Source organism: Mus caroli, chromosome 3 (assembly GCF_900094665.2).
Source record: "Mus caroli chromosome 3, CAROLI_EIJ_v1.1, whole genome shotgun sequence".
In the NCBI taxonomy this organism is placed as follows: Eukaryota; Metazoa; Chordata; class Mammalia; order Rodentia; family Muridae; genus Mus; species Mus caroli.
In genome coordinates this window covers 79,044,289-79,064,255 of record NC_034572.1, presented here as the reverse complement: position 1 = coordinate 79,064,255, position 19,967 = coordinate 79,044,289, and the positions used below count along the sequence as shown (strand labels likewise).

The 19,967-nt window shown below is 37.3% G+C and overlaps 1 protein-coding gene across 3 annotated transcripts in view; it reads right to left on the bottom strand.

The window, feature by feature from the left end:
- Positions 1 to 19,967, bottom strand: part of Lrba (LPS responsive beige-like anchor protein) — a 591,176-nt gene that overhangs the window by 511,419 nt on the left and 59,790 nt on the right. For all 3 annotated transcript variants that reach the window (XM_029475138.1, XM_021158804.2, XM_021158805.2), the window contains exons 3-9: positions 18,122 to 18,353; positions 17,619 to 17,719; positions 11,960 to 12,055; positions 8,334 to 8,455; positions 8,121 to 8,247; positions 7,241 to 7,360; positions 5,647 to 5,793 (exon numbers count right to left, since the gene is read on the bottom strand). In XM_029475138.1, coding sequence (XP_029330998.1) covers positions 5,647 to 5,793; positions 7,241 to 7,360; positions 8,121 to 8,247; positions 8,334 to 8,455; positions 11,960 to 12,055; positions 17,619 to 17,719; positions 18,122 to 18,353 — 945 coding nt within the window. The remainder of the gene's footprint in view (positions 1 to 5,646; positions 5,794 to 7,240; positions 7,361 to 8,120; positions 8,248 to 8,333; positions 8,456 to 11,959; positions 12,056 to 17,618; positions 17,720 to 18,121; positions 18,354 to 19,967) is intronic.

Genomic DNA, 19,967 nt, shown 5'->3' with positions numbered 1-19,967 from the left:
TAGCATTGGAAATGTAATTGAGGAAAATATGTAATAAAAATGTTAAAAATCAAAAAAAAATTAAAAAAAAAAGGAATGTGTTGTTTAATTTCCACGGTATAGATCTTTCCAAGTTTTCTAATTTCCTTCTATCCGTCATAATAATATATCCAATGACTTCAATCTCCTTAAATTTGCCAACATGTTTCGTAGCCCACCAGATGGTCTGACCTGAAGACTACTCCATGCACTCTCAGGAAGAACATGTATCACATGGGTGCTACACGGGGTTCTGTCATTAAGTTCACCTGGTCTACATTGTTGCCCACATCCTCTGTTTCTTTGTTGACCTGAGTTAGTGTTTCTTCTACCTACAGTCAAAGTACATACTGCAGTTTCCTATTATTATTGTATGGCCATTTGTATGCTCCTTCAATGCTGCCAAAGATGATTTTACAGTCACACATCTAAAAGCAATGTTTTAATCAGTTAAAGACTGGACACACAGGGCTGGAGAGATGGCTCAATCGATGAGAGAGCACTGGCTGCACTTACAGAGTCCCTGGGTTCAGTTCCCAATACCCACTCGGTAACTCGTGGCACTGTGTAACTCCAGTTCCAGGGACTCCCACACCCTCACACAGATATGCATACAAGTAAAATACCAATAAATAAACATAAAATAATAAAATAAATAAATATATCAGACTTTTAAAAGATAGAAAGACTGCATACACAACAGCTCATAGAATCACAGAGCTCAGTAACACAATAGCTGTCGAAGTTTATGAAAGCATACTTGAAGAACTGTAAAATCAGTTACACAAACACTGTGAATGTAACTAACTTATGTGTATTTTGGCACAGTTTAAATTTTTAATAAAGGGCAAGGTGGTACATGCCTCTAATCCCAGCACTTGGGAGGCAGAGGCAGTTACATCCCTGTGGGATGAGGGCCCTGCTGAGCTACTGAGGAGGACCCTGTCTCAAAAAACAAAACAAAAGTTAATTAAAAAAATCATAAAACAGCTGGGTGATGGTAGTGCACACCTTTAATCCCAGCACTTGGGAGGCAGAGGCAGGCAAAGCTCTGAGAGTTCTATACAGCAAAGTCCAGGACAGTCAGGGCTACAAAGAGAAATCCTGTTTCAAAACGACAATAACTCATAAAACAATTAAACATGACATAACTACAAAGAAGTAGTTTTTCAATACTAATATATAAATAGCTTATAAATATGTTCTATATTAAAAATTATCAGAGCAATATAAATCAAAACAATAGTCAGCATACAGTTATACTGAGCGCACAGTTATAGAGTGACAGTTATAATGAGCACACAGTTATAGTGAGCGTACAGTTATAGTGAGTGCACAGACATAGCGCACAGTTATAGTGAGCACACAGTTATAGTGAGCGCACAGTTATAGTGAGCACAGTTTCATTGAGTGTACAGTTATAGTGAGCACACATTTATAGCGACTGCACAGTTATAGTAAACATAGACTTATAGTGAGCATAGACTTACAGTGAGCACAGTTACAGTGAGTGCAGAGTTATGGGGAGCACACAGTTAGTGAGCACACAGACGGCTCTGTGGGTATTAGTGCTTGCTGAGCAAGCCTGAGAACCTCGGTTTGGATCCCCAGCAGCAAGATAAGCATGGTCACACTTGTACATGCCACACAAGCACTATGGGGAGCAAAGACAAGGGACTGCTGGCTCCAAGTTCAGGGCAAGGTGAAAAACCCAGTGTCACAGTGCTTAGGCAAAGAATGGTGTGAGGACAGCAGATGGCCTTTACACACGTGTGCATACACACACACACACACACACACGTACGTACGTACGTACACACACACACGTACACAACCAGTGAGAGATTATGTCATACTCACAAGGATAGCTCTGGCCAAAACACCTGATAATAACACAAATAGGAAAAGACATGGAGAAAGATGCCATAGACCACTATGGTAATATAAAATGGTGCAATCATTTTGGAAAATAACATGGAAATTTCTAAAATACGTAACCCTGTTCCTGAGAACAAAAGATAATGGCATACATCCACAAATTTGTGAATTCATATCAATATTACTGATAACAACTCAAAGTAAAAGCAACACAGTTTTCCTGAGTGGGTAAGCAGAATTCAACTGACAGACGAGGGAGTAACCCTATATAAATGTAAAAGCCCTGGGTTCAGTCCCCACTTGGAGCAGGGCAGAAAAGAGAAAGAAAAACATGAATTAACCAGAACCATGAATGAAAAGCTCAGAAGTGACAGTGCAAGGCTTAGATGACCTGAATGCGCCCCACAAGCCAACACAAGCTGGAAGCCCATCCCCATCTTCCCACTGTGAAGATCTGTAAAGTCCAGAAAAGGTGATTTCAACTGGGGTTTGGGAAAGTCAATACCGTGAGTTACCCAGCAGTGATTCTGGTAGCATTATGAAGGGACAGAACCCCGGAAAGGAAGCACATCTGTATTCCATGGCTCTCGCGGCTCTCGCCATGGATTCTCTGCTAAAATTCTGCAAGCAAGTATGCCGTCACCAGTAGCAAGCCAGAGGCCTTGCACCCCTAGAACATGAGCAAACTGCTCTTTTTATTCTAGTTACCCTATCAGAGGAATTTCACTACAGTAATGAAAAATGGACTAATAAACATGCAAACATAAGTATGCATAAAAAATTACATGTCCTAGAAATAGTGAACACATAATAAATAGAAAACACACAAGCCTCATTTTTAATGTCCTTAAAAGATATGCAAGTGAATCTGAAAGGAAATGATAGAGCTGATAATTGTAGAGCTACAAGGCATGGTTCATGCCTGTATCCCAGCACTAAGGAGGTGACAGGATTGTACAAGCGTAGAGTTCTAGAGTAGTCTTGGCAACACTGCAAAACATTTCTCGAAAAGCTGTGTACTGCATATACACATAAATTTTAAATAGATGATAGGTGTGCAGAGACTGCTTCTACAATGTTTTTATGTTAATATAAAATATTTAGAAGTAAAATCTACAACAGTACTAAAACAAGAAAAAAGGAATATTCAAGACCATATTGAAAGGTTCTACACCAAGCATTGCACAACATGTCATTTATTAGCAATAAGAAAAATTATGTCAGGAATACAGAAGAACCTAAAAAAAAATGCGCAAATAATACAAAAGAGAAAGAACACTATTTGTGGGAGAAAAAAAAAAAAAGAACACTAGAGGACACTGATTGTCAACATTCATCCTAGCTATTTAAAAAATATACCTGATAGGTAATTTATTAGTAACTTAAATTTACTTTCCATGGTTCTGCTTGCTAATCATAGTTGGTCCCACCATAGATGTGTGCAGAGCATCACAATCATGAGAAAGCCTTCAAGGCCTAACTACTTCCAAGGCACCACTTCACATCACTTCCTTGAGGGTTAAGCTTCAATGAATATTAGAGAAAAATATAATCAGACTTATGGGAGGGAAAAGTAACCATTAGCTTACTTCATTAAAACAACAACAAAAAAGACAGGCCTGCCTAGAGGGATGGCTCAGCAGTTAAGAGCACTGCCTGCTCTTCCAGAGGTCCTGAGTTCAAATCCTGACAACCACATGGTGGCTCACAACCATCTGTAATAGGATCTGATGCCCTTTTCTAGTGTGTCTGAAGAGAGCTACAGTTTACTCATACAAATAAAATAAATAAAATCTTTAAAAAAAAAGACAAATTAATTCAAAATGAACCACAAGCCAACAGAGAAATATTGAAACAATAAAACTAAGAAAAGAAAACAAGAAAATCTTTGTAATATTGTAGTCAAACACTTTTAAGGACACACACACACCAAAAAAAAAAAAAAAAAGAAAAAAAAAAAAATTTGAAGTTATACTTAATAGAAAATCAAATTGCTGAGGCAGGTATGGTGGCACACGCCTTTTATCCCACACTCAGGAAGCAGAGACAGACAAATCTCTAGTCCACAGAGTCGGTTCCAGGACAGTAAAGACTACATAGAGAAAACCTGTCTCAAAAAAAAAAAAAAGTAAATAAAATTTCTGTTCTTCAAAACCCATATTAAAGCCAGGCGGTGATGGTGCACACCTTTAATCCCAGCACTCGGGAGGCAGAGGCAGGCGGATTTCTGAGTTCCAGGCCAACCTGGTCTACAAAGTGAGTTCCAGGACAGCCAGGGCTACAGAGAAATCCTGTCTCGAAAAACAAAACAAAACAACTACAACAAAAAAAAAACAAAACCCATATTGAAAATAAAAACCAAGGTACAGAAGAGAAATTTATAAATCATACATCTGAGAAAAAATTATGTCCACAGTATTTATGGAACTCTTGAAACCTAGTAAGAAAATAAACCACACAAAAGAAATTGGTGTGGAAACACAAATAAATGGCCAATAAGCAGCAGAGAGATCTTCAGTATCTCAGACCAGTAAGAGAATTACAACCACAGGGAGGCCAGCCATACTGACGTATATAGCTATAATCCCTGCCCTTGAGAGGTGGAGACAGGGTGGTCAGGAATTCAAGGCCAGCATCAACTATGTACCAAGTTCAAGGATGGCTTGGGAATACTCGGAACCCTATCTCAAAAGAACTGGGGGATGTGGGGAAGGCCATAAATGTTCCTCTAATGAGAACAATCCTACCCCTGAGTAAATATCCAAACAAAATGAATTAGCAATATCAAAGAGACACTTGCACTTCCATGACTATCACACCAGCACTCACAATTGCCATGAGTACAAAAAGTGCTCATTCAGAGATTAGAAACGGGCTGAGTGTAGTCACACTTGCCTTTCATCCTAGCACTACTAAGCCAGAGGTAGGAGGATCTCTGTGAATTCAGTCAGTCTGGTTCCAGGACAGCCATGGCTGTGTCTCAGAGGGAGAGGCAGGGAGGAAAAAAAAATAGATGGTACATCTATAGAATGAAATATTATTTGGCCATTAAAATAAATTAAACTCAGTCAGTTTGACAATGTGGATAAAAATGGAGAACATATATTAAGAACATATATAGCCCGAGACACAGGCAGACAAATGCTTCTTGATCCTCTTCATACTTAAGTCTAAGTCTGTCCATCTCTTACAAGTTGCAAGTTGAATGATGGTTACCAGAGACAGGTGGTGGTGGAGAAAGAATGGTCAATGTATACTACAAATGAAAGAAAGAAGCTGTGGTACATGGTTGGCCAGCAGGAGAACTATAAATAAGAACAATATATTTCAAACGCGCAAGGAAAAGGTAGGACCATTTTATCCTTAAGAATGATAAATATTTGAGAAGACAGATATACTTATCCTGATCTGAACATAATATAAAGTATGTGTTTTAATACTGGGTGGCACCCCATGATTATGCACAATTTTATGTTGCCTTAAAAACAGATTTGCCTTCATTGGATGAATTAAAGCTTAAAATAAAATTGAAACTTAAGTAAGCACTTTTCACAGTACCTCACACACGTCAAGTATGCTGCATTTCTTCAAAAGTGAAGTGCCCTTTGACCCCTGTGACTTCCCTGTCGTGCTCCCAGTGCCCTGGTGTACATTATAACCACTCAGGGTATAACTCCCCGTGTATGACCCACCCTCAAATCAAACCCAAAAGGCATTCAACCATCAAACAGTAGACAGTAAGTTAAGTACCTTGTACCCCAGGCCCAACTGATAAATGGCAAAAATCTGAGCTGCATTAAGAGCATCACTGAAAAGGTAAACCGCAGTCATCTGACCACAGAACACCCGATTCGCATCTGCTGTCTCTGACGATCCCAGGAAGCATTTGTCAAAGGTCTGTAAGAGAACGCGGGTTTTACTTTAAAAAATACATATATACTCTGGGAGTGACAGCCCATATATAAAATGAAATACCATGAATTAAAAATCTTCCATTTGAAGATAGACTTTTATCCACATTATAATATAATATAATAAGTAAAAAAACAAATATACATATGTTTCTTTCTGAACTATACATGAATAGAATAAAAAAATCATTTAGCACTTATTCCTTCACACCTGGAGTGGAAGCTGGGGAATGGCATCTTGAAAATGGATGAACACAAGTTCTCTAAGTTATAATAAATACAACTTGTTAACAGAGAATAAAAAGAGAATCAGACAAGTTGATATGATACTAAGTTACAAAGTTAAACATCTCAGTTGAAGGGCAAGCTTTGTCTGAAGCGTTTGGGACAGTGAGGCCTGTCTCACTGCACCCGTTGTATAGGAAAGGCTGGTGTGCCTCATTCGCAGCGACTGCTGCGAGACTAAGGAAGTTTATCCTTCTTACCATCAACCCGATGTTCTGGGGCTCGGTGTTTCACACCTATTTCCAAGTGTAAAGTGAGTAGATCGTATAGTTAGTGAGTGACAGAGCTGAGCTTCAGAGGTGTTTGATGTGACACCATGAGCTCTGAAAGCTTACATTATCAACATGGATAGAGGTATAAAAATGGTATGAAAGGTGAATGGCAGATGAGTGCTTAGTTTGAAGCCATTTTTCTTAGTGTTTTCTCATAAGCTTTCTATAAGAAGAATGTAAGGAGGAGAGAAATAAGATCATTCCTATTTCCATTCTAACCTCTGAGTTCTGAAAACATAGTAAAAGTAATAGTACCAACAGCAGAGATGAAGCATATGCAAAGCGCATAGGCATATATCAGTTAATTTCTTTATAAAATAATCATCTTTATCTAAACACAGAATGATTTTATGATACAATCTTAATAATACCTTATCTGATAAGTCAACAAGTTTTATCTAAAAATAATAAGACAGTAGCCAAATTATGCCTATAAAAATACATTGTGGTGTCCAAAATATATACTCAGATTTTTAAAAATTCTTGTTTATAAATTTCATCCCTTTAAAATAATAGTTTTTCATAGTGTATTGATTATTGTTTTGTCAGCTTAAGACAGGCTAGAGACATCTGAAAGACAGAATCTCAGATGAGAAAATATCCTCCTCAGACTCGCCTGTAGGATGCTGTCCCGTCCACTGTGGACAGTACCATCTCTGGACAGATGATCCTGGGTTTGATAGGAAAACAGGCTGAACAAGACGAGAGGCTCAAGCTAGTAAGCAGCACCCCTCCGTGGTCTCTGCACAGCTCCTGCCCTGACTTCCTTCCTTTGATGATGAACAGTAAAGCCTTTCCTTCCCAGGCTGCTGCCATGGCGCTTATCACAGCCATAGAAATCCTAAGACACATGGCAACATTTTTGAAAGCACTTACATCACTGGTGTTGACAAACCACGTTATCTCTCCATAGGAAGCAAGTTCCCCATTCACGTAACATCGAAGCTCACTGTTCTTCCACCGGTTATAAATGTGTACTATAGTTACCATGTACCACTGAGGAAGCAAAAATAATGATGCTCTTAGTAATACAACCACATTGATAATAACTAAAATGGGGAAGATTTTAATTAAACTTACAAATAAAATTTGAGTACTTTGATGAGTACTCAATTTCTAGAACAGTATTTATCTGGGGAAATCATAGAATAATAATCTTAATCACTAGATAATTTTCCAGTGTAATATTATGAAAATTTTCAAATATATCACCACAAATAACTAGTACACTTATTTTCTTTAAATTTTGAACATTTCTCCATAGTTACTTAAATGCACCTTTGACATGTTATTGACTTTTCTAACTCTAACTTGTATAAAAGAAGACAGTATAAAGTAAGTATCGTTTTCTTTTCTCCTTAATTTCTCCTAAAACCTATGAATAACCACACTGGAGAAATGGCTCAGTGGTTAAGAGCATTGTCTGCTCTTCCAGAGGTACTGAGTTCGGTTTCCAGAAACCATGTGGTGCCTCACCATCTACCTGGGGAATCTGATGCCCACTTCTCTTCTGGCATCCAGGTATACATGCAGCTTGAGCACTCAAATACATACATACATACATACATACTATTTTTAAAAACCTACAACTAAATGTTCAGTCATTTTATGACCCAAACCATAGCAGTTAACAGCTACCAAGTAACTTAAACAAACTTTGAAAAAGCATAAACAGCTGCAAAACCACACATGGTTAACCCAGTACTCAGCAAGCTGTGTAGCTTCTTAAAGGAGCCGACTTGGGAAGAGCACATACCTTTTGTGGCTTGAAATCAAATTTCACACAATGTTGGAAGCCTTTTCCTTTTGACTTTATTGAGGTTATAATCAAACAGCCTCCAACAAAATGAGCAGAATAGCCAAGACCTTTACTGGTTCTGAAACTATGAAGAGTAAGTTATTATTTTACCTCAAAATAGTCTCATTTTAAAATAAGGTGTTAACACTAATCAATTCTAGAAATACATACCAATACAAATATGGTTTATCCTTGTCAACATTAATATTATTTACAGGATCCATTCTAAGCCAGGTGTGAAATGTAAAACCATTCTGGTAAGGCCATCTGGCTATAGGAGGTAATGCAATAGCCTAAAGGAAAGAAGTAGAGTTATTAACATGCTTGAAAATTTTTATTATGGAACTCATAAAAATGAGACTTTCCATGGTATGGGTCTCCGCTGTGTCGTATTACTTTAAGTTATAAAAACATCACAAAGCAGACTGTATTCGGAAAAAACTTTTAGTAACTATAAATCTTCCCAAATAAAAATTAGTAAATATTAATTAATTAAATGAAACATTCAGTGTAGTTTCCGAGACCAAACTCATGTGTACTTCACTTTTTTACTACAGAAACAGCCAGAATGAGTCTAATTTAAAGAAATAGTACTGCAATTAAACATGAAATTTGACCCAAAAAAAAAAGATAGAGCTAGATGGAACGAGGTTATAAAAAGGGCTTAGTGTGTGTTATTTTTGTGAACTGGTCATGGTGATGCATATAACTGCATCCCTGGGAAGGCAGAGCAGGCAGATCTTTATGTGTTCGAGTCTGGGCTGGTCTACATGGCAAGTTCCAAACCAGCAAGAGCTACATAGTAAAACTTTGTCTCAAAAAAATTAAAATAAAATTACATATATGTGGCCAAAATCAAAATATATATGTCTCGAAAGCAGATATACTACTAGCCAATAAAAACATGGAAAGATGCTCAATATTGCTAAGTCATCAGGAACTTATAAACCAAAATCACAATGACAGGGATGGAGGTCTAGTTCAGTAGAGCAGCACTCCATTAGAATATGCAAAGCCCATATTCTACACACACACACACACACACACATCACACGGAAGAATCCCCTGTATAGCATTAATTAGCATCATCAAGGGGAGAAACTGGAACTCCGAACACTGTTAAGGAGACCAGTTCCTCAAAGTGTAATCAGAGATCACAAAACCCAGAAATCCCAATTCTAGGGTTATATTCAGTAGAAATAAAAACTTATACCCATATAATCAACTGTACACAAAAGCCCTGAGTTATATTTGTCTTCAAGAATCCAAGAGTTACAAATTCAAAATATCCATTAAATAATGAGCAATTAAATGTGAAAGGCACATACAACAAACTGTAAAAATCCATAAGAAGAAATAATAGACTGCAGATACAAGCCATGATATAATGAATCATGAGAATATTACACTAAGAAAAAAAAATCAACCCCATAAAGCACATGTTTTATGGTAATTATGTATATCCACGGTCCAGAACTGACAAAGTCAGAGAAACAGAAAGTAAATTGGTGCCAAGTGTAGGGATTAATGAAGATGTTCTAAAATGGATTGTGGTACTTTCACAACTTAATACTTTAAATTGTATACTGTAAGTGTATGCTATAAATTGTATACTATAAGATATCTGAATACAGTCTCAATTTCTTAAAAGATTCACACTATATACTTCAAATTTGTTATTAATATCGATTTTATAAGCATTGTGTACACATGATATATACACATATTCTTTCATATGTATTAAATATGCCAAAGCATGAGAATAACAGAGGCATTGTACTGGCTAGTTTTGTGTCAACTTGACACAAGCTGGAGTTATCACAGAGAAAGGAGCTTCAGTTGGGGAAGTGCCTCCATGAGATCCAACTGTAAGGCATTTTCTCAATTGGTGATCAAGGGGGAAAGGCCTCTTGTGGGTGGGACCATCTCTATAAGAGAGCAGGCTGAGCAAGCCAGTAAAGAACATCCCTCCACGGCCTCTGCATCAGCTCCAGATTCCTGATCTGTTTGAGTTCCAGTCCTGACTTCCTTTGGTGATGAACAGCAGTGTGGAAGTGTAAGCTGAATAAACCCTTTCCTTCCCAAACTGCTTCTTGGTCCTGATGTTTGTTCAGGAATAGAAACCCTGACGAAGACAGACATACTTATGTAATAAAACTTGCAGAACTAAAAGCACCTGATTTTATATGAAGTTGTACTGAACTAAACCTACTCAATTCTCAATGTATGGTAAGGTTTCTTTTACCTAAAATGAGAATAGACATGAGAGCTTTATTAATGATAATTTGCCTGTTAACGTACATCTCCCTTTTAAAGCTATCTTTGAAGAAAAGATGAGTTGCTGAAGCTATTTTAACTTATCCCTTAAAACTTCAAAAGCTATCGAGATGAACTTGTCCTATTTTCAAGATAAATGCAAGTAGCAGAATGGACAGATGTCAACCTCAGAAAACTGCAAAGGATAAATCTTAATATCATGCGCTAAAAACCAGTCCCTCTTCTGAGAACACTTCTGCAGGTCAGAGGTGAATAATAACCTCGATGGCAGGAGACTAAAGTGACCTGAAACCTTCAAACCTAGATGCCTAAGGAAAACTCACAAAGGAAAAGAGCCATGAAGGTTTTAAAAGGAAGTCATAGATGCTGTGCTTTCACTGTTTGAATTTCACCAATCAGCTGAGTGGTACGAAACACTCCTACAGATTCGGACGCTTATGATGCCAAGGACATAGAACTCTTAGTGAGATGCTAGCTTGGGCAACACGGCCAGACAAAAGCAAAACAAAATAAGAAAATATCACTAAAGTATTTGGTGTTGTCTTGTTTCATTTTATTTAATGAGACAGGGCCTCAGGGAACATACTAGCCTCAAATTCCCTATAGCTGAAGGTGACCTTGACCTACTAACCTTCCTACTGCCATCTCCAAGATTTTGAAATTATATGCATAAACCAAGACACTCCAAGTGTTCTTCCAAAGTATATTATCTTTTAGCAGATAATGCCTAACTACATAGAACCAAACAAGCAGGCAAGACTATATGGTTAGCAAAGTAATAAACGGAAGACTAGTTCAGGAAAAGAAAAGATTAAAGATCTTCGAAAAATAATTTAGTATAGACTGACTGATTAATAATTAATTGATATTACAAATATCACTACCATATATAATGATCTTATTTATAAAATATTAAGAACAGAATAGATAAAAGGGCTAAGGTTGTAGCTCAGTAATAGTGTGCTTGCCGAGTATATCCAGCTGTGGTGGCACACACCTGGAATCCCAGCATTCAAGAGACTCAGGCAGTAAGAGCTCTAGTTCAAGGATAGCCTGAGCTACTGAGAGTGTGATCTTAGCCTGGAACTGTAGAGAAAGACCTTATCTCAAAAACAAACAAACAAAACAAAACTGTATTTTTATAAGAATTTCTTGCAAAGCAGGATAATATGTCTGCTAAGTTTCAAAGAGTCATTCTTTCTACATACCAGATGTTAAAAAAAAAAAAGAAAGAAAAGAGCAAAATATTCAAAAAGACAGAAAGTCAAAGTGTTCCATACTGGCAACTACTTAAAGTTACAAAGAAAAAATTCAGACTACTACAAGTATATATCTATGGAAGACTGTAATTCCTTTACTGAACCAAGCTTTGAGCAGGCAGCTTCCCCAAATGTTTTAAGCATCAATTTCTCCATCTCGCAAACAGCTAGGGGAAAGCTGTTCTAAGGACTGAGCAAGCTCACGCAGAAAAGCCTCTGCCTGACAGAGAGACGGAGCGCGCCCCCTGCGCTTGTACTTACTGCAGCGCTCTTTCCTGGAAAGTTGAAAAAGGCATCAGGACCGTACTTCTGAGGCATGTGCTTTAACACAGACAACAGCTTCCCAGCGTGTGGAGGCTACAAAACAACATGTTATTAATCACTCTGTTCTCTATGAGACAAAACATTTGATAACAGTCATGCTTTAATGTATACAAAATAACTGAATAATACTATGAACTAAAAGGTACGTGTAAGAACAAACAATGCCATTTTCAAATATCTTAATGATATAATGAATTCTGTAAGTTTTGGTAGTGCTATACAATACATTTGTTGTTCAGTAAATATGAACAATTCTCACCTCAAACACTTCAAAATTGAACTTTGTAAGTCACAAACTACCTCAAACTGCCACCCACTCCTTTAATACATCTTAATTTAACGAAGACTAAATAATTCTTACTTATATTCCAATGTACTATCTAAAAGTCATAATATTTTAACTTCACAACAAACCTACGAGGTGGTTCTGTTATCTTCCTAATTTTACAGAGGCGGACTCTAAGGCAGAGGGGTGCGTTTCAGGTGATACAGTAACTGATGGGGTCAGGATCAGAACTCAGTCTAACTCTAAAGACCATCATTTTAGCCATAGTTATAGTATGCCCTCACTCCCTTGTCTCTAATAGAGACCACCTTTAAAATGGCCTACCAGATCAGATCTGTATCTCCAACTTCATTCTATCCACTCTGCCTTCTCACAGAATTCTTTCCACAACACTGCCTAAGCACAAGCTATTCCTTTTGTTTAAAAGGTGCTCACTAAGCCTACCTCACTCTCCCGCAAACCAAGGAAATCCTTCATACCCTTCAGAGCTCATCTTAACGTCGACTTCCTTGGGGCAGTCCTCCCTGAACTCAGAGAACTGATTAAATTTCCCTAGCATATTTCATTCCCTAGCATATGCCTCAATGCACAGCATATATAAAGGGTATATTATATTATATCTGTTTTAATGTTTCTTTGACCCACAAAAATATCTAGTACATGAAACAATCAAGAACTAAAATGAAAATCTCATTAATATTTATAAGGACAGCCAGGGGCAATCAAATACACATTACCATCGTAATCAGTCTATAAGGAAATACAGTAAAACTATAGGACATCCATTCTTCTTTATTACAAGCTGGAAGCCGGGTCAACCCACAGGTGACACCACTGGCTTGCTCCCATCTTATTTTGTTTACTAGTCTAAGTTATTATTACTATGTTAGAGTTCAGTAACCTCTTAGCAGTAAATGAAAAACTTCAATCTAAAAATAATTTTTAAGCAACCATACCACTCAATTATAAAAATAAACTTAATAACAAGTAATCACATTCACTTTTAAATATATTTCAAAGAAAAATAAAGTAATAAAAAATAATGGAAATAGCAAATACATTTGGAATATGACAGCATTTCTATCTAGAAAAACCATTCCTGCAAATTCCTTTCCTGTCAGTGAATCAACAGCCACTGTTGTAGGATGCTAAACTGGGAAACCTTTTAAAAATTGTCATATTTCATATTACAAATAACCATGAACGTCAGTGCACACACCCCAGATGTAAAAGTTATTGATTTGTGTATAGACTTAGATTCAGAGATTTTTCACCCCACTACTATCAAAGTCAAAGGTAGAAGTATCTGGCATGTATAAACTATCAATTCTATAAAGAATTGGTAGTTTAATTTTTACCTTTATCTTCTAAGCCATAAGCACTTATGTTAACATGTCTAATATTGGTGTTATACAGTCTGTCAAAATGTTTCTGTGGACCTGTAAAGTGGCTCCGCAGATTAAAGGTGCCTGCCGCCAAGACGGACAACCAGGGTTCAATCCTCAGGACTCACATAGTAGAAGGAGAGAACCAACCCTTACAGGTTGTCCTCTGACTATCAAACACCATAATGGTATACGTGTGCATACACACGCACACGCTCTCACGCACTCACACACACACAAATGTAAAGAGAAAAGTGAATTTTTCACAACACTTAAATGACTTTATATTACATATACCATTTGGCTGATTGATTACTCTCTTCATATGTTTTTGCATTTATTTATCTTTTCTGTATAGTGCTTTTTCAATACAATGTATCTTGACCTTGACTTTTCTCCAACAACTTTTCACTGATCCTTCCCACCCCGATAACAACCTGGCTTCATGTGTTCTCATTCCCCCTCTCAATAACAAAATTCTAAAGAAAAAATGAAAATCAAAACAAATGACAATGAAAAAAACAGCAATGCAAAAATGGCAAAAACAAAACAAAAATAGACATGCACCAAAAAAAAGAAGAGCTCACTTTGAGGTAGCCAACTACTCTTTAGTATGGTGCCTGCCTTGGAAGGTGGAGGATAGACCCAGTGACACTCCATTGGAAAACACTGTTATGAACTGCAAATACCTTCTTAGTTAGGTGGAACTTTTCAGCAACCTCCCCTTTTCAGTTCTGTGCACTGGTTTTTAATTGCTATACAATATTTAATTCTAGATAATAGAGGGTAATGGGAGATAAATATGATCAAAATAGATTGTATATATATGGAATTGTTAAAGAATAAAAAGTATGTTTAAAGTAATCTGAGCATGTTGTATATTTTACCTAGCCACTATCTTCACAATGATCATGCATGCTGACAATTCACTGCTATCAAAAACAGGGTTCTAAGGTGAGTTGGAGGGATAAATAAATGTATGTAGTAGGGATAAATAAAATCAAAACACCTTGTATACATCTACAAGGTTTTCAAAGAGTTAACATATTTTTTAAAAACAATGTTCAGCCAAGCATCTTCATGTACATTTCTTTTTGGAGCTATGTCAGGCACTTAGGAAAGTATTACTAATTCACTGGATGCAAGTATATCTTATGTGACTGGGTAGCACTAGACTTCTGTCCACTTTGACCCCATGATGCTCAGTCCAACCAAACACACAGGTTTATTAACCAGAGTGACCCGACTCTGCTCATCATCATTGTACTTTATCCATATTATAGACAAAAGATAACATGTCAGTATTTTTACATAAATATCCCCATTAATTGTTCTGTATACATAGAACTTCTGTCTGCCCACAACCTTCCTTGTTTTTACTTTTTATAACAATACTTTATTATATAAAGTATTGATCATATATTCTGGATAAGTTGTTTAAACATAGAAAAAATCAAACAGTACACTACCTCTTCCTGATATGACCTAAATAAAAACCTAGAGTTACAAACAGCACCATAAAGAAGAATAAAACTGTACAAATGTATGCTACAAAAATAATTTTCTGACTTGGAAAAATAGGCACATTAAGACTCTGCCCATTCAGAAATGAAAACACACTAAAACACCTTTCTAAAGTCAACTTATCACTGCACAGAGCGGCACCCAAACAGCATATGAAGGAATCATGGAGACGCAAAGAATGAAACTCAAATGGGTGGTCTCAAGGGCTAAAGGACAGTGCTTCAGATGAAGGCGCTGCAGAGGGAAAGCTCCAGAGGCCTGGCTCCGTAACAGCATCACAGCTAACAAGGTGGGGCCAAGACACTGACCTACAAAGATAGAAATCACCTGTGCTCCACGGATCAGGCAGGGACCTTGAAGGAGCCAGGCTTCACTAATAAGGAGAACCAGCCCTAGTGTGATAAGCCATTCTAAATCAAAATGGGAAGATTTAAAACTAGTCTTAAAAAACAAAGGTTATCCTGAAGAAATTCATACATGGCTCTACAAACAGCCTAATAATCTTAACAAAAAAATGACAGCAACATATAATTTACCTTAACTAACTATGTCATAAAAGGTAACCTATATAGCCAGGAAGAAACACCAATGAATAAAATACTGCTCAAGAAATTAGTCTAATTACAGAGCCACACAGATAAGAACACTTGCTGCTACTATTATCATTTTCAGCACTGTATTAGTAACACTGTCACAAACTGAAAGGAAAGTAGGAACATAAAAGAATTCTGAGGTGGAGGGAAGCTGGAGAGACAGCTTAGTGAGTAAAGCGTTTGGCGCACAAGCATGAAGACCTGGGTTCCGTCCCCAGAACCCACATTTTAAAGGCAATGTGCATAGCCAGGCATGGTGGCACACACCAGGCAGCTAACTGTGCGTTAGATAACTGTGAGACTAGCCTGGCTACACAGTAAGTTTCAGGCCAGCTACAATGGGACCCTGTCTTAAAAAGAAAGGGTGGAAAGGAAAGGGAAGGGCAGAGGAGGGGAGAGGAGGGAAAGAAGAGTGAACGAGAAAAAGGCGTGATAGTCCATGCTCATAATCCCAGCAATGAAAAAGTGGAGATAAACAGATCCTCAGGGCTCACTGGTCAGCCTACCTAGCCTACCTGGCATGTGCCAGTAAAGTAAAAGATCTCAATAAAGTAGCAATTAGACAGCAGCTGAGGAACACCACCTCTGCTGTCCTCTGGACTCCACAAGCAGGTGCACACACATAAACATACACAGAACACCAAAGAGAAAAAGAAAAACAAAAACAAAAGAAAGAAAAATTTAGTTCGTACTAAAACAATAATATCTATATAAAACAAAGCTCAAAAATAAGACCAAAAAGAAAAGAAAAATGAAGAAAAGAAAAACAAAAGCAGAAGATCTCAGTGATCTACAGGACAGTATCAAGAGATCTAACTTAGGTGCGACCAGTGCACCTCAGTGAACAGGCGCCTGCGCAAGGCTCTCAGTTACACAACCCCAAGTACAGACAATGAGGGAAAAAATCTTCTTAAAGAAATGTTTAATATAATAAAACTTAAAGTTACCTAAAACTTGATGCCCTAGATCAGGGCAAAATGAAGAATAAAGGAAGTACTATTCTTAGAAATAAAGACAAATTGCTTTCAAAATTTGATGAAAATTACAAAACCACAAAAGGAAAAACTAATATTGTAAACACACGGTTTTCTACACAGGACCATAATTAAGTTCAGTTACCATCAATATAAAACATTTGAAAAGCACCAAAGAGCTGGAGTTTGCAACATATAAGCTAAAAGGTATAAATTTTAACATGACAAATTGTAGAGCAAAAATACAGATTAAATTTAATACACCTAAAAATTATAAGGCAGCTGGCTGAACTAAAGATAATGATCTTTAAAAGTCATAATGGCTAGAAACAAAAATGGAGCAAACATTTACTAGTATTCCCCTAAAAAAATTAGTAAAATTGCTTTTGATAAGGTACCTGGGATTCAAAGCAAGTTCCCCACAACTAATTACAAAAGCCCATCAAATTAATCACATCTAAGGAGGATGGCTCTAACCTGCAAAGACCCTGCTCCTTGAATACACTGTGCGAATTGAAGGGCCATTACCACTCAGAACAGAAGGAAATTGGATGCTATGTAACACATTTTCAACTCCAATAAATAATAGATATATAGCTTTAAAACACCAAATTTATCAAGAATCAAAGTAGTCATCTACCTAGGACACCCAAATAAAAGCAGCTATGCACACAAAAATGCTATTTTGACTGATGGCTTCTCCTCAATTTGACATGTAGCACATGTAGAATAATATCAGTCACTTTACAAGCTACGACTGTGCCTGGGAGGGGAACTTCCAAATACTAGCGTGTTTAGGGCTTAGGGTGTTTCATTTTCACTTGTTCTCTTTACCCATTGTCCTTTATCTCCTTGAAGTTTACTGAAGAAAAGCTTTAGTTCTCTAACTGTCAAATTATAGCTGGCCAGCACTCCCAACATGTCAACGAGAAGATCTGAGAAAAAACAAACAAAATGAAATATGTGAGCTATTAATATTTCTAGAGATAAAGAATTAAAATACATGACTCATTTGCAAGTCTGGATACAAGAGGTGTAGATACATGCCATGGGGCTGAGAAGATGGTTCAGTGGTTGTGAGCACACACAGCTCTTCCAGAGAACCCGAGTTAACTCCAGCTCCAAGAATATCTGAGACCTCTGCCCTCTATAGTCATTACACACCCATACATTCCTACACACACACACACACTTAAAATAATGAGTAATATTTTAAACAGATAATGTGCTATATAATCATGGATTTTTTTTTAAAAATTGCTAAAACAAATTTTAAAGATACAATATTTAAGAATCAAACTGTTTCCTTATATATATTTCTACAGAAAAAGTTATACCTGCAATCATACTGTCAACTTTCTCAATTTTCCCAAGTACTTTTTCCACGAGGCCTACTTCTGTGCAGACTTGAAGATTTCGTATGCTCTTCTTCAGAATGGCTGTAAACATGCTCCAGACTTCTGCTTGGCAAGTGACATCACACTTTTCCAGTAGCTCCACCATGCACGTGATGCTCTCACCTTCCTGGATAATGAAGTTCATCTCCAAATCAAACTGGCCTCCTACCAGCTTCGGGGAAACAAATGAAAACATATATCAAGGCCTTATTCTATATCCATTACCACTATCACTTGCTCCTAAACTTCAAATTAGCAATGACTACCCATTCGCATCATCCATACCCACCAACAACAAAAGAGTCAACTTTTTTTTTAAAGATTTAGTTATTTACTGTATATGAGTACACTGTCGCTGTCTTCAGACACACCAGAAGAGGGCACCAGATCCCATTACAGATGTAGTGAGCCACCATGTGGTTGCTGGGAATTGAACTCAGGACCTCCGAAGAGCAGTCAGTGACCTCCAAGTCATCTCTCTAGCCCTTAGTCAACTTTTTATAAATCTCAAAAAAATAAAGTCTCTGAAGAAATGTTCAAACCTAGGTAGCAGAAAGTGACTTAAGACTTAGAATACAGAAAATGAAATATTTTCAAAATAACAAATATAGAGTAACTTAAGCTACTACCAGCTGCATGAAATGATAGTAAAGTCTTTTATAAACTTGAGAGGTAAAAGCTTTGCTAAGCTCTTTAGGCCAGATGACACTAATCCCAGTGCTTGAGAAGAAACAGGAAGATCAAGAGTTCAAGGTCAGGACTGGAAAGGTAGCTCTGAAGTTAACACAGAGTCTCGGTTTGGATCCCTACGTTCACGTGACAGCTAACGTACAACCATCCTTAATTCCAATTCCAAGTAACTGGGTACCCTCGTCTCGCCTCAAAGGATGCCAGACACACACATGACATACTTACATACATTCAGACAAAACACGCATACACATAAAATAAAAGTGAGCTAATTAAACAAGAAGTCCAGGCATGGTGGTATGGTGATACACCCCTTTGCCAGCATTCCAGAGGACAGAGGTGAGCAGTTCTCTAAGTTCAAGGCCAGCCTGATCTACTTAACAAACTAGTGAGACCCTATCTATAAAGAAAGAGAGTAAGAAAATAAGAAAGAATTAATTAATTCAAGATGATCCATCACTAATTAGTGAATTCAAGGTCAGCTTGGACTACCAAAGACCTTGTCTCAAAAAATTAATAACTAATTATTAACTAATTGGGAAAAAAGATTTTGTAAAGATTTCTGGACTTGTCACTGATAAAACTTAATATGAATTAAAATTCTGTCTAGGGTCTATAGTTCAGTGATAGAGTGCTCACCTAGGATGTATAAGACTCTGAGCTTAAAGATCAAAAACTCAGGTGACAGCAGATGCTGGCGAGGATGTGGAGAAAGAGGAACACTCCTCCATTGCTGGTGGGATTGCAAGCTTGTACAACCACTCTGGAAATCAGTCTGGTGATTCCTCAGAAAATTGGACATAGTACTGATGGAGGATCCAGCAATACCTCTCCTGGGCATATATCCAGAAGATGTCCCAACCGGTAAGAAGGACACATGCTCCACTATGTTCATAGCAGCCTTATTTAATAGCCAGAAGCTAGAAAGAACCCAGATGTCCCTCAACAGAAGAATGGATACAGAAAATGTGGTACATTTACACAATGGAGTACTACTCAGCTATTAAAAACAATGGATTTATGAAATTCCTAGGCAAATAGATGGAACTAGAAGATATCATCCTGAGTGAGGTAACCCAATCACAAAAGAAGTCAC